Raw genomic sequence first — 17,944 nt, 5'->3', positions numbered from 1 at the left:
TCAGAATGTCAGAGGTCAAAGAGAAAGAGAGAATCTTGAAAGCAGCAAGAGAAAAGCAATCCATCACATACAAGGGAAACCCAATAAGACTATGCATAGATTTCTCAGCAGAAACCATGGAGGTGAGAAGACAGTGGGATGATATATTTAAATTACTAAAAGAGTAAAACTGCCAACCAAGAATTCTATATGCAACAAAACTGTCCTTCAAAAAATGAGGGAGAAATTAAAACATTTTCAGACAAAAAAAATCACTGAGAGAACTTGTGACCAAGAGACTGGCTCTGCAAGAAATACAAAAGGGAGCACTGGAGGCAGATACGAAAAGACAGCAGAGAGAGGCATGGAGAAGAGTGTAGAAATGAAGACTATCGGTAAAGGTAAGAAGAAGAAAAATTAGATGTGACATTTAAAATCCAAAAGCCAAAACGGTAGAAGAAAGTACTACTCATACAGTAATAACACTAAATGTAAATGGATTGAACTCCCCAATCAAAAGACAAAGACTGGCAGAATGCATTAAAAAATAGGACCCGTCTATATGCTGTCTACAGGAAACACATCTTAGACCCAAGGATAAACATAGGTTGAAAGTGAAAGGTTGGGAAAAGATATTTCATGCAAATAACAATCAGAAAAGAGCAGGAATAGCTATACTAATATTCAAAAAATGTAAAACAGTTAAAAGAGACAAAGAAGGATACTATGTGTTAATAAAAGGAACAATTCAACAAGAAAACATAACAATCAGAAATATTTATGCACCAAGCCAGAATGCTACAAAATACATGCAGCAAACACTGAAAAGAGAAATAGATGCATCTACCATAATACTTGGAGACTTCAATTCCCCACTCTCATCAATGGACAGAACACCTAGACAGAAGATCAATAAAGAAACAGAATTTGAATAATACAATAAATAAGCTAGACTTAACAGACATTTATAGAACATTACACCCCACAACAGCAGGATACACCTTTTTCTCAAGTGCTCATGGATCATTCTCAAGGATAGAACATATACTGGGTCACAAAGCAAGTCTCAATAAATATAAAAAGATTTAAATCATACAAAACACTTTCTCAGATCATAAAGGAATGGAAATCAATAATAGGCAGAGTGCCAGAAAATTCACAAATATATGGAGGCTCAACTACACACTCTTAAACAAACAGTGGGTCAAGGAAGAAATTACAAGAGAAATCAGTAAATATCTCAAGGCAAATGAAAATGAAAACACAACATATCAAAATTTATGGGATGCAGCAAAGGCAGTACTAAGAGGGAAATTTATTGCCCTAAAATGCCTATATCAAAAAAGAAGAAAGGGCAAAAAATGAGAAATTAACTGTCCACTTGGAAGAACTAGAGAAAGAAAAGCAAACTAACCCCAAAGCAAGCAAAAGGAAAGAAATAATGAAGATTAGAGCAGAAATAAATGAAATTGAGAACATGAAAACAATTGAGAAAATCAACAAAACCAAAAGTTGCTTCTATGAGAAAATCAGTAAGATTGATGGACCCTTAGTGAGACTGACAAAAAGAAGAAGAGAGAGGATGCAAATAAATAAAACCATAAACAGAAGAGGAGACATAACCACTGACCCCACAGAAATAAAGGAAGTAATGAGAGGATATTATGAAAAACTTTATGCTAATCAATTTGATAATGTAGATGAAATGGACAACTTTCTAGAAAGGCATGAACAACCAACACTGACTTGAGAAGAAACAGCCAACCTCAACAAACCAATCACAAGTAAAGAAACTAAATCAGTCATTAAGAAGCTCTCCAAAAAGAAAAGTCCGGGACCAGATGGCTTCACAGGTGAATTCTACCAAACATTCAAGAAAGAATTAGTACCAATCCTGCTTCCTTTTTGAAGGAATTAGTACCAATCCTCTTCAAAAAATTGAAGAGGAGGGAATGCTACCTAACTCATTCTATGAAAGCCAACTTCACCTTCATACCAAAGCCAGACGAAGATATTACAAAAAAAAAAAAAAGAAAACTACAGACCAATCTTTCTAATGAATATAGATGCAAAAATCCTCAACAAAATTCTAGCAAATCAAATCGAGCAGCACATTAAAAGAATTATACACCATGACCAAGTAGGATTCATCCCAGGTATGCAAGGATGGTCCAACATAGGAAAATCAATTAATGTAATACACCATATCAACAAATCAAAGCTGAAAAACCACATGATCATCTCGATTGATGCAGAAAAGGCATTTGACAAAATTCAACATCCTTTCCTGTTGAAAACACTTCAAAGGATAGGAATAGAAGGGAACTTCCTCAACATGATAAAGGGAGTATATGAAAAACCCACAGCTAACATCATCCTCAATTAGGAAAAACTGAAAACTTTCCCCCTAAGATCAGGAACAAGACAAAGATGCCCACTATCACCGTTGTTATTCAACATTGTGTTGGAAGTTCTAGCCAGAGCAATTAGACAAGAAAAAGAAATACAAGGCATCAAAATTAGAAAGGAAAAGGTAAAACTCTCACTGTGTGCAGATGATATGATACTATATGTTGAAAACTACAAAAAATCCACAGCAAAACTACTAGAGCTAATAAATGAGTACAGCAAACTGGCAGGTTACAAGATCAACACTCAAAAATCTGTAATGTTTCTATACACTAGTAATGAGCAATCTGAGGGGGAAATCAAGAAAAAAATTCCACTTACAATTGCAACCAAAAGAATAAAATATTTAGGAATAAATTTAACTAAAGTGACAAAAGACCTATACAAAGAAAACTACAAGAAACTGTGAAAAGAAATCACAGAAGACCTAAATAGATGGAAGGGCATGCCCTGTTCATGGATTGGAAGACTAAATACAGTTAAGATGTCAATTCTACCTAAATTGATTTACAGATTCAATGCAATACCAATCAAAATCCCAGCAACTTACTTTTCAGAAATAGAAAAACCAATAACCAAATTTATCTGGAAGAGCAGGGTACCCCAAATAGCTAAAAGTATCCTGAGGAAAAAAAAAATTAAGTCGGAGGTCTCACACTACCTGACTTTAAGGTGTATTATGAAGCTACAGTGGTCAAAACAGCATGGTACTGGCATAAAGACAGATATACTGACCGATGGAATCGAATAGTGTTCTTACAGACTCTCTCATCTATGGACAATTGATCTTTGATAAGGCTGTTAAGCCAACTCACTTGAGACAGAACAGTCTCTTCAATAAATGGTACCTAGAGAACTGGATATCCATATGCACAAGATTGAAAGAGGATCCATGTCTCACACCCTATACAAAAATTAACTCAAGATAGATCAAAGACCTAAACATTAGATCTAAAACCATAAAACTGTTAGAAGAAAACGCAGCGAAATATCTTACAAATCTTATAACAGGAGGCAGTTTCCTAGACCTTACACCCAAAGCATGAGCAATGAATAAATAAATAAATAAATGGGAACTCCTCAAAATTTAACTCCTTTGTGCATCAAAGAACTTTGTCAAGAAAGTAAAAAGACAGCCTACACAATGGGAGACAATATCTGGAAACGATATATCAGATAAAGTTCTAGTATCCAGAACATGTAAAGAGATTGTTCAACGCAACAACAAAAAGGCAGACAACACAATTACAAAATGGGCAAAAGACTTGAACAGACACTTCTCAGAAGAGGAAATACAAATGGCCAAAAGGCACATGAAAAGATGCTCAACTTCCCTGGCTATTAGGGCTATTATGTGTGAGACTAAAGCAAAAAATGTTTATTTGGTACAAAATTTACATTTTGACTAGTGCATTTCCTAATATAACTTATATAAACTGCTTAACTGAACATCATAAGTACATGGAACCTTGAGTAGGGCATGAGATTTTGGTTTGTCCAGAGTGATGCCCTGATTAATCCCAGAGTGATTTGAATAGTGAATAAAGAAGTATTTGCAAAGTCCCCTTTGGGGAATGGTGAGAAAGAGGGGAAATTCAAGTCCCCCAAGTTGAATTCTCGATATTCTCACAAGCAGTGGGGAGAACCAAAGGGACAGGCTGAGCCCCCAGTCTTGGGGTTTGTTCATATGAAACTTAACCCCACAAAGAATAGGGAAAGCCTACTTAAAATTAGGCCTAAGAGGTACCCCCAAGAGAGAAAACCTCTTTTGTTGCTCAGATGTGGCCTCTCTTTCCAGCCAACACAACAAGCAAACTCACCAACCTCCCTCTCTCTGCGTGGGACATGACTCCCAGGGGTGTGGACCTTCCTGGCAACGTAGGACAGAAATCCTAGAATGAGCTGAGACTCAGCATCAAGGGATTGAGAAAACCTTCTCGACCAAAAGAGGGAAGAGTGAAATGAGACAAAATAAAGTGTCAATGGCTGAGAGATTCCAAACAGAGTCGAGAGGTTATCCTGGAGGTTATTCTTACACATTAAATAGATATCACCTTGTTAGTCAAGATGTAGTGGAGAGGCTGGAGGGAACTACCTGAAAATGTAGAGCTGTGTTCCAGTAGCCATGTTTCTTGAAGATGATTGTATGATGATGTCACTTTCACAGTGTGACTTTGTGATTGTGAAAACCTTGTGTTTGATGCTCCTTTTATCTACCTTATCAACAGATGAGTAAAACATATGAATACAAATAAATAATAGGGGAACAAACGTTAAAATAAATTTAGATTGAAATGCTAGTGATCGATGAAGGGGTAAGGGGTATGGTATGTATGAAATTTTTTTCTGTTTTCTTTTTCTTTTTCTGAATTGATCATGATGATGAATATGCAACTATGTGATGATATTGTGAATTACTGATTATATATGTAGAATGGAATGATCATAAGTTAAGAATGTTTGTATTTGTTTGTTGTTACATTTTTTTATTTAAAAATTAATAAAAAAAGAAAAAACTATAAAGCAAGAGAACTGTAGCAGTTGTGCTTTTATCAAGATGAGTGAAAACAGGATAAAAGTTCAGCACAAATTGAAACCCTTTTACATAGTTGGTGGGATCATAAAATGATGCAGCTGCATTGAAAAACAGTTTGGAAGTTCTTCAAAACATTCAACAAAGTCACCATAGCAATTCCAGCCCTAGGTATATCCCCAAGAGAACTGAAAAATACACATCCACACAAAAACGTGTATAAGAATGTTCACAGTAGCATTACTCATTTTCTTTGTTCCAAAGTAGAAACAACCAAAATGCCCATCAACTGATAATAGATAAACAAAATGTGGTATATCCATTTAATGGAATATTATTCAGCCATAAAAGGAAGTGCTGATACATGCTACAACATGGATGAACCTTGAAAACATTGTTAGGTAAAAGAAGCTAGACACAGAAGGCTACCTACTGTATCATTCTATTAATATGAAATATCCTGAATAGGCAAATGCACAGAGACAGAAAGTAGATCAGTGGTTGCCAGAGGCTAGGGAAAAAGGAAATGGGGAGCGGCTGCTTAATGGTTACAGGGTTTCTTTTTGGGGTGATGAAAATGTTTTGAAAATAGACAGTGGTATGGTGTACAACTCAGAACATACTAAAAATTGTTGAATTGTACATTTTAAGGGAGGGGATTTTATAGTGTGTGAATTATATCAGAATAAAGCACCAAAAGAAATATGAGTAGTTACAGTCCTCAGGAATACTTACTTCAGGGAAAGGTCTCTGAAGGTGGTCCCATTTCAGAAGTTTCAAGTAGGCATAATTCTGGACAGCAACAGGACTTGGCATGGTAACATCCTCAGAACAAGCAGCCCCTCCCACAGTGGGGAGGGAATTTTTATACTTCTGATTCATAAGGTCATCTGCAGCTTCTTCTAGCCACTGGGTAACAAAGTCCAAGGAATCTGAGAACAACAAGGCGGCAAACATTACTATGACACTTAGGAGGGATGCTTCTCAGAACTACTTCAGGGAAGATCATCCTGGCAATGTGGTATAATACAGAGTATGGACTTTGTAATCAAACAGTATTGACAATTACTAGGGAAGTAATATCCTTTCTGAATATCAGATTTTTAAATAAAGAAATTTATAACTCCCATCTTATCAGACCTTTTAAGGATTAAATGAAATCATGAATACAAAGGGCCTAATCGAGGGCTTGCCACATACTAGAAGCTCAAAAAATAAAATGGTTTTCTTCTCTTCCATCTTGACCACTGTATGAGATGGGGATAAAAGCTCTGAAGACTCAAGTTCTTTGAGATGGCAAACAATTCTTGCCCAGAGACAGATGGGATGAGACACTGGCTAGAGTTTCCCCACATAAAGTATCCACTACACTAAAGATGAGGGCTTTTCCTTGTCTAGATCTTAATTTGGTATCAATCTGGTTTACTTTCTGTCTTGCAGGAAGTGAGCTGTCATATCTTTGACACGCTACCTAGTATTTGCCAAACCAACAGAGGGAAACACCCAGCTGGTCTTAATCAGCCATGATGGTCCATATTTGTAAGAAAAGCCATACACCAGGGACTCTGAGAGACATAAGAGAAAGGATATGAGGTTTTTTCCATCATTATCTGAGCAAAAATGACTGTCAGGTCCCGGGAGGTGTTGCAGCTCTGCCAGTGGAAGCCTCCTTAAAACTGGGCTGGTAGCCAGAGTCACGCCTGTAGTTCCCTCTTTTACTGCTGCAAAAGGACACACTTTCTGGTTTCTGGTCAGCACACTGATCACACCTAGCTCAGTCTGATACCTGGATCATCAGTGTCACTCTCCTTCCACAGAACATTTTCTGTGGCCCACCAGATTTGGGAAACCTTGAGTTTTATTCAGTGATTAAGTCTGACTGACGAAGGATTGCAGTCATGCTACCTTCCATCAGTGAGTCCTTTCCTGTGCCCTGGCTTCTGGTACATGGCGGGTAAGCCTATAAAACTGCTTCCCTGATATCTCCTAAGGGGAGTATAATGTATTGTCTTAGATTGTGAGCCACGTGGTCAACCAATTCTGGTCTCGTCAAAAATCTCTCAAAACCTGTTTCCACAACTGTAAAATGAATTTAAAAAAAAAAAAAGTTCATCTCACAGGTTTACCAAGTGAGGATTATAGATGACAGTGCAAATAAGGTCCTTGGCCCAGGGTCCAGTACTGACTGTTAGGCATTCTTTTTCTACTACTACTTCTATTCTATTATTTTACGACAACTCCTGCCCTCCAGCACCTCCTCAGCCTTCTCTGTCTGGAGCTAGATAAACCACTGCTCCAGACACTGAATTAACTACTCTGGCAAGATATCATCAGCTATCCAGAGATGGCCACTTTCATCTTGTGACCAGTGAAACTAGAGGCCAAAGAGAACTCATAAAAATTTGCATCTGAAAAGTGCCATTTACCCAGAACATCAGCTGTTGATGCAGAGACCAAAAAGCACCCTAAGAATTTCAACACCCATTGTTTTCCCACAGACACATGAGAAATTTATAAAAATGAGGCTTCTCCTGGGTTTGAAATCCCGAAGATTTATACAGACTCAACAGAAGCAAAGTGAAATTTCCTGCTGTACCTCACAGAGAGAAGAAAAGTGAATTAAACTTTCACAAGAAATCTGTTACATATTTAAAATCAAGACCTAGAAGCAGTTTGTCTCAAACTTGTGCTTTCATTAAAAGTCTTCTTCATTCTTGTTACTTTCTGTTCTAATATCCTATTCATATTTCTTTTGCCTGTCAAGTTTTCTTTCCAAGATTTAGATGTACAACTCCAGATATAGTCCTAATGTGCTGCACTTTTACTTCTTCAAATAAGACTACTCTCATACTAAAGTTTTAGTTTTGTTTTGAAAACAATAATCATTATGGAACTAGCTACAGTAAACTAAAATGAAAAAAAATACAGACAATGAAAAAGAACCACAAAACATTACACATACTTGGTTGCTTCTCCAAAAGCTCTTGAAATTTCTTCCTTTCATACTCAACTGACTGCTGCATGAGATGTGGCCTAATGCTACTGATAGCAAAGTTCGCCATGTCCACTTTCATTAGGCCCAACACAGAAAAAATTGCCCTGAAAGAAAAGAAAGAAAAGGACTTAGAACTGGGTACTTGCAAAATAAACAGTTAGTTGAGTTGATTTGACAAAGTCTTTTCATCTCTAAAGAGTTACAGCAAGAAAAATTAGAGAAGTCATGGGAAAAGCAGCTTTAAAAAATTAGAAAACATAAAAATTCAAATGAAAGTGTGAAAAGACTGAAAAAATTTGACAGCCCTTTCTTCCCCAACCCCCTAGCACTCCCAAGCAAAACTGCTTCCTGAACTGCCTTTCTAGCACAAAACTCTCTGAAATGAACCTCAAGGCAGCCACAGTGGAAGGACAGAGACTAAGACCCAAGGTAAATGCAGGGAGCCCCTACCCCAGTCTCCACCTTCAAATAGGTTAATTCACCTTCCTAGAAAAGAAAGAAAATTAACTCTTTCCTTTTTCTTCTCCCTTTGCTCTAGTCTCTCTTAGTTTTAGGGCATGCTTTCTTTTTTTCCTTTTTGCATGGGCAGGGATCGGGAATCTACTCAGGTCTCCGGCATAGCAGGCAAGAACTCCACCTGCTAAGCCACCATGGCCCACCCTAGGGCCTACTTCTTTTTTTTTTTTATTATTTTAAAAAAATTAACAACAAACAAAAACATTAACATATCATTCCATTCTACATATATAATCAATAATTCTTAATATCATCACATAGTTGCATAGTCATCATTTCTTAGAACATTTGCATCGATTTAGAAAAAGAAATAAAATACCAGAAAAAAAAGATTATACATACCATACCCCTTACCCCTCGCTTCCATTTATCATTAGCATTTCAAACTAAATTTATTTTAACATTTGTTCCCCCTATTATTTATTTTTATTCCATATGTTCTACTCATCTGTTGATATGGTAGATAAAAGGAGCATCAGACACAAGGTTTTCACAATCACAGAGTCACATTGTGAAAGCTATATCATTTTTCAATCATCATCAAGAAACATGGTTACTGGAACACAGCTCTACATTTTCAGGCAGTTCCCTCCAGCCTCTCCACTACCTCTTGAATAACAAGGTGATATCTACTCAAAGCGTAAGAATAACCTCCAGGATAACCTCTTGACTCTGTTTGGAATCTCTCAGCCATTGACACTTAGTCTCATTTCATTCTTCCCCCTTTTGGTTGAGAAGGTTCTCTCAACCCTTCGATGTTAATTCTCAGCTCATTCTAGGGTTTTTCTCAATCCGTTGATGCTGAGTCTCAGCTCATTTCAGGATCTCTGTCCCATGTTGCCAGGAAGGTCCACATCCCTGGGAGTCATGTCCCACACAGAGAGGGGGAGGGTGGTGAGACTGCTCATCATGTTGGCTGGAGAGAGAGGCCACATCTGAGCAACAAAACAGGTTCTCTTGGGGTTGACTCTTAGGCCTAAATTTTAAGTAGACTTGACCTATCCTTTGTGGGGTTAAGTTTCATATGAACAAACCCCAAGACTGGGGGCTCAGCCTATAGGTTTGGTTGTCCACACTGCTTGTGAGAATATCAAGAATTCAACTTGGGTAGAGCCTACTTTTTATGCTCTAATTCTGATGGCATAAATGCTAGTTTAGACGCTGAATGTACCCAATGGGCAGATCTGATCTGATGCCAAGGATGCCTTCAACTCTGCCACTTCACATACCATAACCACTCTCCCAAATGGCAAGGGCTACTAAGTGACCTATTTGCAGGATGTAGTTAAAAACCTCAGCTACATGTTTAGGTGTGGCCCTACACAGAAGTAGGAACAGGATAAATGTCCTCTAAAGCCCCCTGAAGCCCTCTGGGACGGACTGTCATGATATGATCAAATAAACTTTGTGCATACATAAGGTAATTATGTATGAGAAATGATATGTTGTCTGAGTAATAATTAAATCCTTTCACACATCCTGGGCCCCTCCCTCTAACATTCCATCCACTGCCCAAATATATGGAGTATTCTGCCTCTCCTTAGAGGGTCTTCCCAACAATTCCTCAAATCTACCGATAAGAAACCAGAGACTATTAGAAACTGCCAAATGGTAGCCCAAGGACTGAAAGTAACTCATAAACATGTTCTATGCTTAAACAGTGTTTTTGAAAATCTGGATTTCCATCTTCTCTTGAAAAAAACCAAAAGTTCTGACAAACTGAGTTCACCTCCCATCATGGCCACAATCAGCTGAACTAAGTGGGCACAGCTGCCTTCTTTAGGCACATACTCGCCAGTTTTTCAGTCCCCCAGTCCCCTTCACTCCTTACATGAGGAATTTTTATTTGCTTCAAGATATTTTCCCAAAGAACTCTCTTCCAAGGACTTCCTTATTCACCTTTGTTAAATAAAGCTCTTATTCACTATTTTATTTCTGGCATCTAACACACATAAAGGTACATGATAAAAGCTTGGTGATTCGACTCCAGGTGCCTGCCCATGCAAAAAAAAAAAAACAAAAAAAAAACCTTGTTGAATGAATGAATAAATCAACAAATATTCTCAGAGGGTGTTTTAAGTGCTTTCTAAACCCTGAGGCAACCTTACAATGCAGGGCATTTTTGCATGTATTGAAGAAATTAAAGAAAATATGCTAACTGTTCTCTTTTATAATGGACATCAAGAAAAGCTGGAAATAAAAGGAACTTCTTTTTTACTTAAAAACTTTTGGAAAGCAACTTAGTACCACACAAGAGAGCTTTAAAACTGTTTATACATTCTGACACAGAAGTCCCACTTTTAGAACCTACCTTAAGGAAATAACCTAAAATATAGAAAAATGTTTTGTGTGCAAAAATTTTCATTGCAGAATTAAATAGAAAATAATCATAAATAATCTAGTCCATTTAAGAGAGAAATAGTTAAATACATCTATCCAAATGAATATTTTACAGCCATTAAAAATGTTTATGTGGAGTTTGAAAAAATAATGTAAGTTGGTTATAAGAGCAACATTCTTATGGTATTGAAAGTGTTCACTATCTTTTTTTTGTAGTTTTTAAAAAAATATTTCTATTGTGAACAACAAACAAACATACAAACATTCTTGATATACAAACATACCTGACATGGTAACAATCAATGGCTCACAATATTATCACATAGCTGTGTATTCATCATCATGATCATTTTTTTAAACATTTGCATCTCTCCAGCAAAAGAAAGAAAACAGAAAAGCTTATACATGCCCCTTACTGGTCCCTCTCATTGACTACTAGTATTTCATTCTACTCAACTTATTTTAACCTTTGCTCTCCCTATTATTTGTTTATTTCTTACTCATAGTTTTTACTCATCTGTCCATACTATAGATAAAAGGAGCATCAGAGTGTTCAGCATCTTGACTGCAGTGTAAAACACAAATCTACACAGGTGATAAAACTGTATAAAACGTACACACACACAAATAAAACAGGGAATCGGCCCACGCCCCGCCAGCCAGCCAGCCCGCCCGCCTTCCTCTCCCTCTTTGTCTGCCAGCCCGGCGCGCAGCGCCCATGCCCAGCCAGCCAGCCCGCCCGCCCTCCTCTCCCTCTTTGTCCGCCCGCCCGGTGCATGGCGCCCACGCCCCGCCAGCCAGCCAGCCCGCCCTCCTCTCCCTCTTTGTCCGCAGGCCCAGCGCGCGGCGCCCACGCCCTGCCAGCCAGCCACCCCACCCGCCCTCCTCTCCCTCTTCCCCCTTCTGCTTCGGTGGCGCTCCATCCGCCATCTTATCCTTCCCTTTCTCCTCCTGCTCCGGCGGCTCTCCAACCACCACCGTGTCCTCTTCCGCCTTCAACGGCTCCTCCGCCACCGGCCTCGACAGTCTTGCCACCCTCACCTTTCCTCCTCCAGAACAGCTACTGGTGGAGTGGAGGCAATACAGAGCAGCTCCCGGAGTCACGACGGAGATCAAAGGGACAGCGTACCCCATCCTGGAACGGCTGACTGTCTGGGAGAACCAGCTCCGGTGAGATCGCCGAGGGGCGCGGGCTTTCCCGGGTGGGACGGCAAGCGGCCGGAGTCCCTCCCTTCCTCCTTCCTAGGCCAGCTGGCAGAATTGGGCAGGCAGTCCCCTTGGGCCGCGGCAGCTGGCGCCCCCACCACGCGAGGCCCCCCGGACCAACTGAGAGAGTTGGGTTGGAAATCCCCAGACTGCAGAGAACGGTGACTGGGGGGTCCCTTCCAAACACGTGACTCCCCGGTCCGGCTGGGAACAGTGCACTCTCCCCGGCTGCGGCAGCTGGCGCCCTCCCGCCATGCTTGGTGCCCCGGGCCGACTAGGAAACTCGGTCGGGCACTCTCCCGTGCTGTGGTAGCCAGCAACCCTCCCCCGTTCGGACCCCCGGGCCGGCTGGCACTCTTCCAAGACGCTTCGGCTGCCGAACCTCCCCTACGGCGAGAGTTTTCCAAAATTAAAGGACCCACAGCAACTTTCACTGGTGGAACCCGTAGACAAATTAGTGCCACGAACGCCACCTACTGGGAAAGATAAGAAAAACAGAACCCAGAGATTTCACAGAAAAATCTTTCAACCTATGGGGTCCAACACCCAGGGAAATCTGACTAAATGCCCAGACGCTAGCAGAAGATAATGGATCATGCTCAGAAAATCGAAAATATGGCCCAGTCAAAGGAACAAACCAATAGTTCAAATGAGATACAGGAGCTGAAACAACTAATGCTGAATATACGAACAGAAATGGAAAACCTCTTCAAAAACGAAATCGATAAATTGAGGGAGGACATGAAGAAGACATGGGCTGAACAAAAAGAAGAAATAGAAAAACTGAAAAAACAAATCACAGAGCTTATGGAAGTGAAGGATAAAGTAGAAAAGATGGAAAAAACAATGGATACCGACAATGATCGATTTAAAGAGACAGAAGATAGAATTAGTGATTTGGAGGATGGAACATCTGAATTCCAAAAAGAAACAGAAACTATCCGGAAAAGGATGGAAAAATTTGAACAGGGTATCAGGGAACTCAAGGACAATATGAACTGCACAAATATACGTGTTGTGGGTGTCCCAGAAGGAGAAGAGAAGGGAAAAAGAGGAGAAAAACTAATGGAAGAAATTATCACTGAAAATTTCCCAACTCTTATGAAAGACCTAAAATTACAGATCCAAGAAGTGCAGCGCACCCCAAAGAGATTAGACACAAACAGGCGTTCCCCAAGACACTTACTAGTTAGAATGTCAGAGGTCAAAGAGAAAGAGAGGATCTTGAAAGCAGCAAGAGAAGAACAATCCATCACATACAAGGGAAACCCAATAAGACTATGTGTAGATTTCTCAGCAGAAACCATGGAAGCTAGAAGACAGTGTGATGATATATTTAAGTTACTAAAAGAGAAAAACTGCCAACCAAGACTCCTATATCCAGCAAAATTGTCCTTCAAAAATGAGGGAGAAATTAAAACATTCTCAGAAAAAAAGTCACTGAGAGAATTTGTGACCAAGAGACCAGCTCTGCAAGAAATACTAAAGGGAGCACTAGAGTCAGATACGAAAAGACAGAAGAGAGAGGTATGGAGAAGAGTGTAGAAAGAAGGAAAGTCAGATATGATATATATAATACAAAAGACAAAATGGTAGAGGAAAATATTATCCAAACAGTAATAACTCTAAATGTTAATGGACTGAATTCCCCAATCAAAAGACATAGACTGGCAGAATGGATTAAAAAACAGGATCCTTCTATATGCTGTCTACAGGAAACACATCTTAGACCCAAAGATAAATATAGGTTGAAAGTGAAAGGTTGGGAAAAGATATTTCATGCAAATAGCAACCAGAAAAGAGCAGGAGTGGCTATACTAATATCCAACAAATTAGACTTCAAATGTAAAACAGTTAAAAGAGACAAAGAAGGACACTATATACTATTAAAAGGAACAATTAAACAAGAAGACATAACAATCATAAATATTTACGCACCGAACCAGAATGCCCCCAAATACGTGAGGAATACACTGCAAACACTGAAAAGGGAAATAGATACATATACCATAATAGTTGGAGACTTCAATTCACCACTCTCATCAATGGACAGAACATCTAGACAGAGGATCAATAAAGAAATAGAGAATCTGAATATTACTATAAATGAGCTAGACTTAACAGACATTTATAGGACATTACATCCCACAATAGCAGGATACACCTTTTTTTCAAGTGCTCATGGATCATTCTCAAAGATAGACCATATGCTGGGTCACAAAGCAAGTCTTAACAAATTTAAAAAGATTGAAATCATACACAACACTTTCTTGGATCATAAAGGAATGAAGTTGGAAATCAATAATAGACGGAGTGCCAGAAAATTCACAAATACATGGAGGCTCAACAACACACTCTTAAACAATAAGTGGGTCAAAGAAGAAATTGCAAGAGAAATTAGTAAATACCTAGAGACGAATGAAAATGAAAACACAACATATCAAAACTTATGGGACACAGCAAAGACAGTGCTAAGAGGGAAATTTATTGCCCTAAATCCCTTTATCAGAAAAGAAGAAAAGGCAAAAATTCAGGAATTAACTGTCCACTTGGAAGAAATGGAGAAAGAACAGCAAACTAATCCCAAAGCAAGCAAAAGGAAAGAAATAACAAAGATTAGAGCAGAAATAAATGACATTGAAAACATGAAAACAATAGGGAAAATCAGTAAGACCAGAAGTTGGTTCCAGGAGAAAATCAATATGATGGGCCCTTAGCAAGACTGACAAAAAGAAGAAGAGAGAGGATGCAAATAAATAAGATCAGAAATGGAAGAGGTGACATAACTACTGACCTCACAGAAATAAAGGAGGTAATAACAGGATACTATGAACAACTTTACGCTAATAAATACAACAATTTAGATGAAATGGACGGGTTCCTGGAAAGACATGAACAACCAACTTTGACTCAAGAAGAAATAGATGACCTCAACAAACCAATCACAAGTAAAGAGATTGAATTAGTCATTCAAAAGCTCCCTAGAAAGAAAAGTTTAGGACCAGACGGTTTCACATGTGAATTCTATCAAACATTCCAGAAAGAATTAGTACCAACTCTCCTCAAACTCTTCAAAATAATCGAAGTGGAGGGAAAACTACCTAATTCATTCTATGAAGCCAACATCACCCTCATACCAAAACCAGGCAAAGATATTACAAAAAAAGAAAACTACAGACCAATCTCTCTAATGAATATAGATGCAAAAATCCTCAATAAAATTCTAGCAAATCGTATCCAACAACACATTAAAAGAATTATACATCATGACCAAGTAGGATTCATCCCAGGTATGCAAGGATGGTTCAACATAAGAAAATCAATTAACGTAATACACCATATCAACATTTCAAAGCAGAAAAATCACATGATCATCTCAATTGATGCAGAGAAGGCATTTGACAAAATTCAACATCCTTTGCTGTTGAAAACACTTCAAAAGATAGGAATACAAGGGAACTTCCTTAAAATGATAGAGGGAATATATGAAAAACCCACAGCTAATATCATCCTCAATGGGGAAAAATTGAAAACTTTCCCCCTAAGATCAGGAACAAGACAAGGATGTCCACTATCACCACTATTATTCAACATTGTGTTGGAGGTTCTAGCCAGAGCAATTAGACAAGAAAAAGAAATACAAGGCATCAAAATTGGAAAGGAAGAAGTAAAACTATCACTGTTTGCAGACGATATGATACTATACGTCGAAAACCCGGAAAAATCCACAACAAAACTACGAGAGCTAATAAATGAGTACAGCAAAGTAGCAGGTTACAAGATCAACATTCAAAAATCTGTAGCATTTCTATACACTAGTAATGAACAAGCTGAGGGGGAAATCAAGAAACGAATCCCATTTACAATCGCAACTAAAAGAATAAAATACCTAGGAATAAATTTAACCAAAGAGACAAAAAACCTATATAAAGAAAACTACAAAAAACTGCTAAAAGAAATCACAGAAGACCTAAATAGATGGAAGGGCATACCGTGTTCATGGATTGGAAGACTAAATATAATTAAGATGTCAATCCTACCTAAATTGATTTACAGATTCAATGCAATACCAATCAAAGTCCCAACAACTTATTTTTCAGAAATAGAAAAACCAATAAGCAAATTTATCTGGAAGGGCAGAGTGCTCGAATTGCTAAAAACATCTTGAGGAAAAAAAACGAAGCTGGAGGTCTCGCGATGCCTGATTTTAAGGCATATTATGAAGCCACAGTGGTCAAAACAGCATGGTATTGCATAAAGATAGATATATCGACCAATGGAATCGAACAGAGTGCTTAGATATAGACCCTCTCATCTATGGACATTTGATCTTTGATAAGGCAGTCAAGCCAACTCACCTGGGACAGAACAGTCTCTTCAATAAATGGTGCCTAGAGAACTGGATATCCATATGTAAAAGAATGAAAGAAGACCCGTATCTCACACCTTATACAAAAGTTAACTCAAAATGGATCAAAGATCTAAACATTAGGTCTAAGACCATAAAACAGTTAGAGGAAAATGTAGGGAGATATCATATGAAACTTACAACTGGAGGCGGTTTTATGGACCTTAAACCTAAAGCAAGAGCGCTGAAGAAAGAAATAAATAAATGGGAGCTCCTCAAAATTAAACACTTTTGTGCATCAACGAACTTCATCAAGAAAGTAGAAAGACAGCCTACACAATGGGAGACAATATTTGGAAATGACATATCAGATAAAGGTCTGGTATCCAGAATTTATAAAGAGATTGTTCAACTCAACAACAAAAAGACAGCCAACCCAATTACAAAATGGGAAAAAGACTTGAACAGACACCTACCAGAAGAGGAAATACGGATGGCCAAGAGGCACATGAAGAGATGCTCAATGTCCCTGGCCATTAGAGAAATGCAAATCAAAACCACAATGAGATATCATCTCACACCCACCAGAATGGCCATTATCAACAAAACAGAAAATGACAAGTGCTGGAGAGGATGTGGAGAAAGAGGCACACTTATCCACTGTTGGTGGGAATGTCAAATGGTGCAACCTCTGTGGAAGGCAGTTTGGCAATTCCTCAAAAAGCTGAATATAGAATTGCCATACGACCCAGCAATACCATTGCTAGGTATCTACTCAAAGGAATTAAGGGCAAAGACACAAACGGACATTTGCACACCAATGTTTATAGCAGCGTTATTTACAATTGCAAAGAGATGGAAACAGCCAAAATGTCCATCAACAGAACAATGGCTAAATAAACTGTGGTATATACATACTATGGAATATTATGCAGCTTTAAGACAAGATAAACTTATGAAGCATGTAATAACATGGATGGACCTAGAGAATATTATGCTGAGTGAGTCTAGCCAAAAACTAAAGGACAAATACTGTATGGTCCCACTGATGTGAACGGACATTCGAGAATAAACTTGAAATATGTCATTGGTAACAGAGTCCAGCAGGAGTTAGAAACAGGGTAAGATAATGGGTAATTGGAGCTGAAGGGATACAGACTAGATACAAAAACTCAAAAATGGACAGCACAATAATACCTAACTGTAAAGCAATCATGTTAAAACACTGAATGAAGCTGCATCTGAGCTATAGGGGTTTTTTTGTTTTTTTTTTTACTATTATTACTACTTTTATTTCTTTTCTCTATATTAACATTCTATATCTTTTTCTGTTGTGTTGCTAGTTCCTCTAAACCGATGCAAATGTACTAAGAAACGATGATCATGCATCTATGTGATGATGTTAAGAATTACTGATTGCATATGTAGAATGGTATGATTTCTAAATGTTGTGTTAATTTCTTTTCCTTTTTTTTCCGATAATTAAAAAAAAAAATCAAATCCTAAAAATAAAGGAAACATTTGCCCTCAAAAAAAAAAAATAATAAAATAAAATAAAACAGGAAATCTAAAGAAGATCAGTAGACTGTACCAATGTCAATATCCTGGTTGTGATATT

The 17,944-nt window shown here is 38.3% G+C and overlaps 1 protein-coding gene across 3 annotated transcripts in view; it reads right to left on the bottom strand.

Moving 5' to 3' along the window:
- The window catches only part of TCP11L1 (t-complex 11 like 1), a 108,844-nt gene that overhangs the window by 11,646 nt on the left and 79,254 nt on the right, over window positions 1-17,944 (bottom strand). For all 3 annotated transcript variants that reach the window (XM_077114355.1, XM_077114356.1, XM_077114354.1), the window contains 2 exons: window positions 7,884-8,020; window positions 5,657-5,853 (listed from right to left, as the gene is read on the bottom strand). In XM_077114355.1, coding sequence (XP_076970470.1) covers window positions 5,657-5,853; window positions 7,884-8,020 — 334 coding nt within the window. The remainder of the gene's footprint in view (window positions 1-5,656; window positions 5,854-7,883; window positions 8,021-17,944) is intronic.

This window comes from Tamandua tetradactyla, chromosome 8 (genome assembly GCF_023851605.1).
Source record: "Tamandua tetradactyla isolate mTamTet1 chromosome 8, mTamTet1.pri, whole genome shotgun sequence".
Classification (NCBI taxonomy): domain Eukaryota; kingdom Metazoa; phylum Chordata; class Mammalia; order Pilosa; family Myrmecophagidae; genus Tamandua; species Tamandua tetradactyla.
This window is presented reverse-complemented; position numbering and strand designations above follow the sequence as displayed.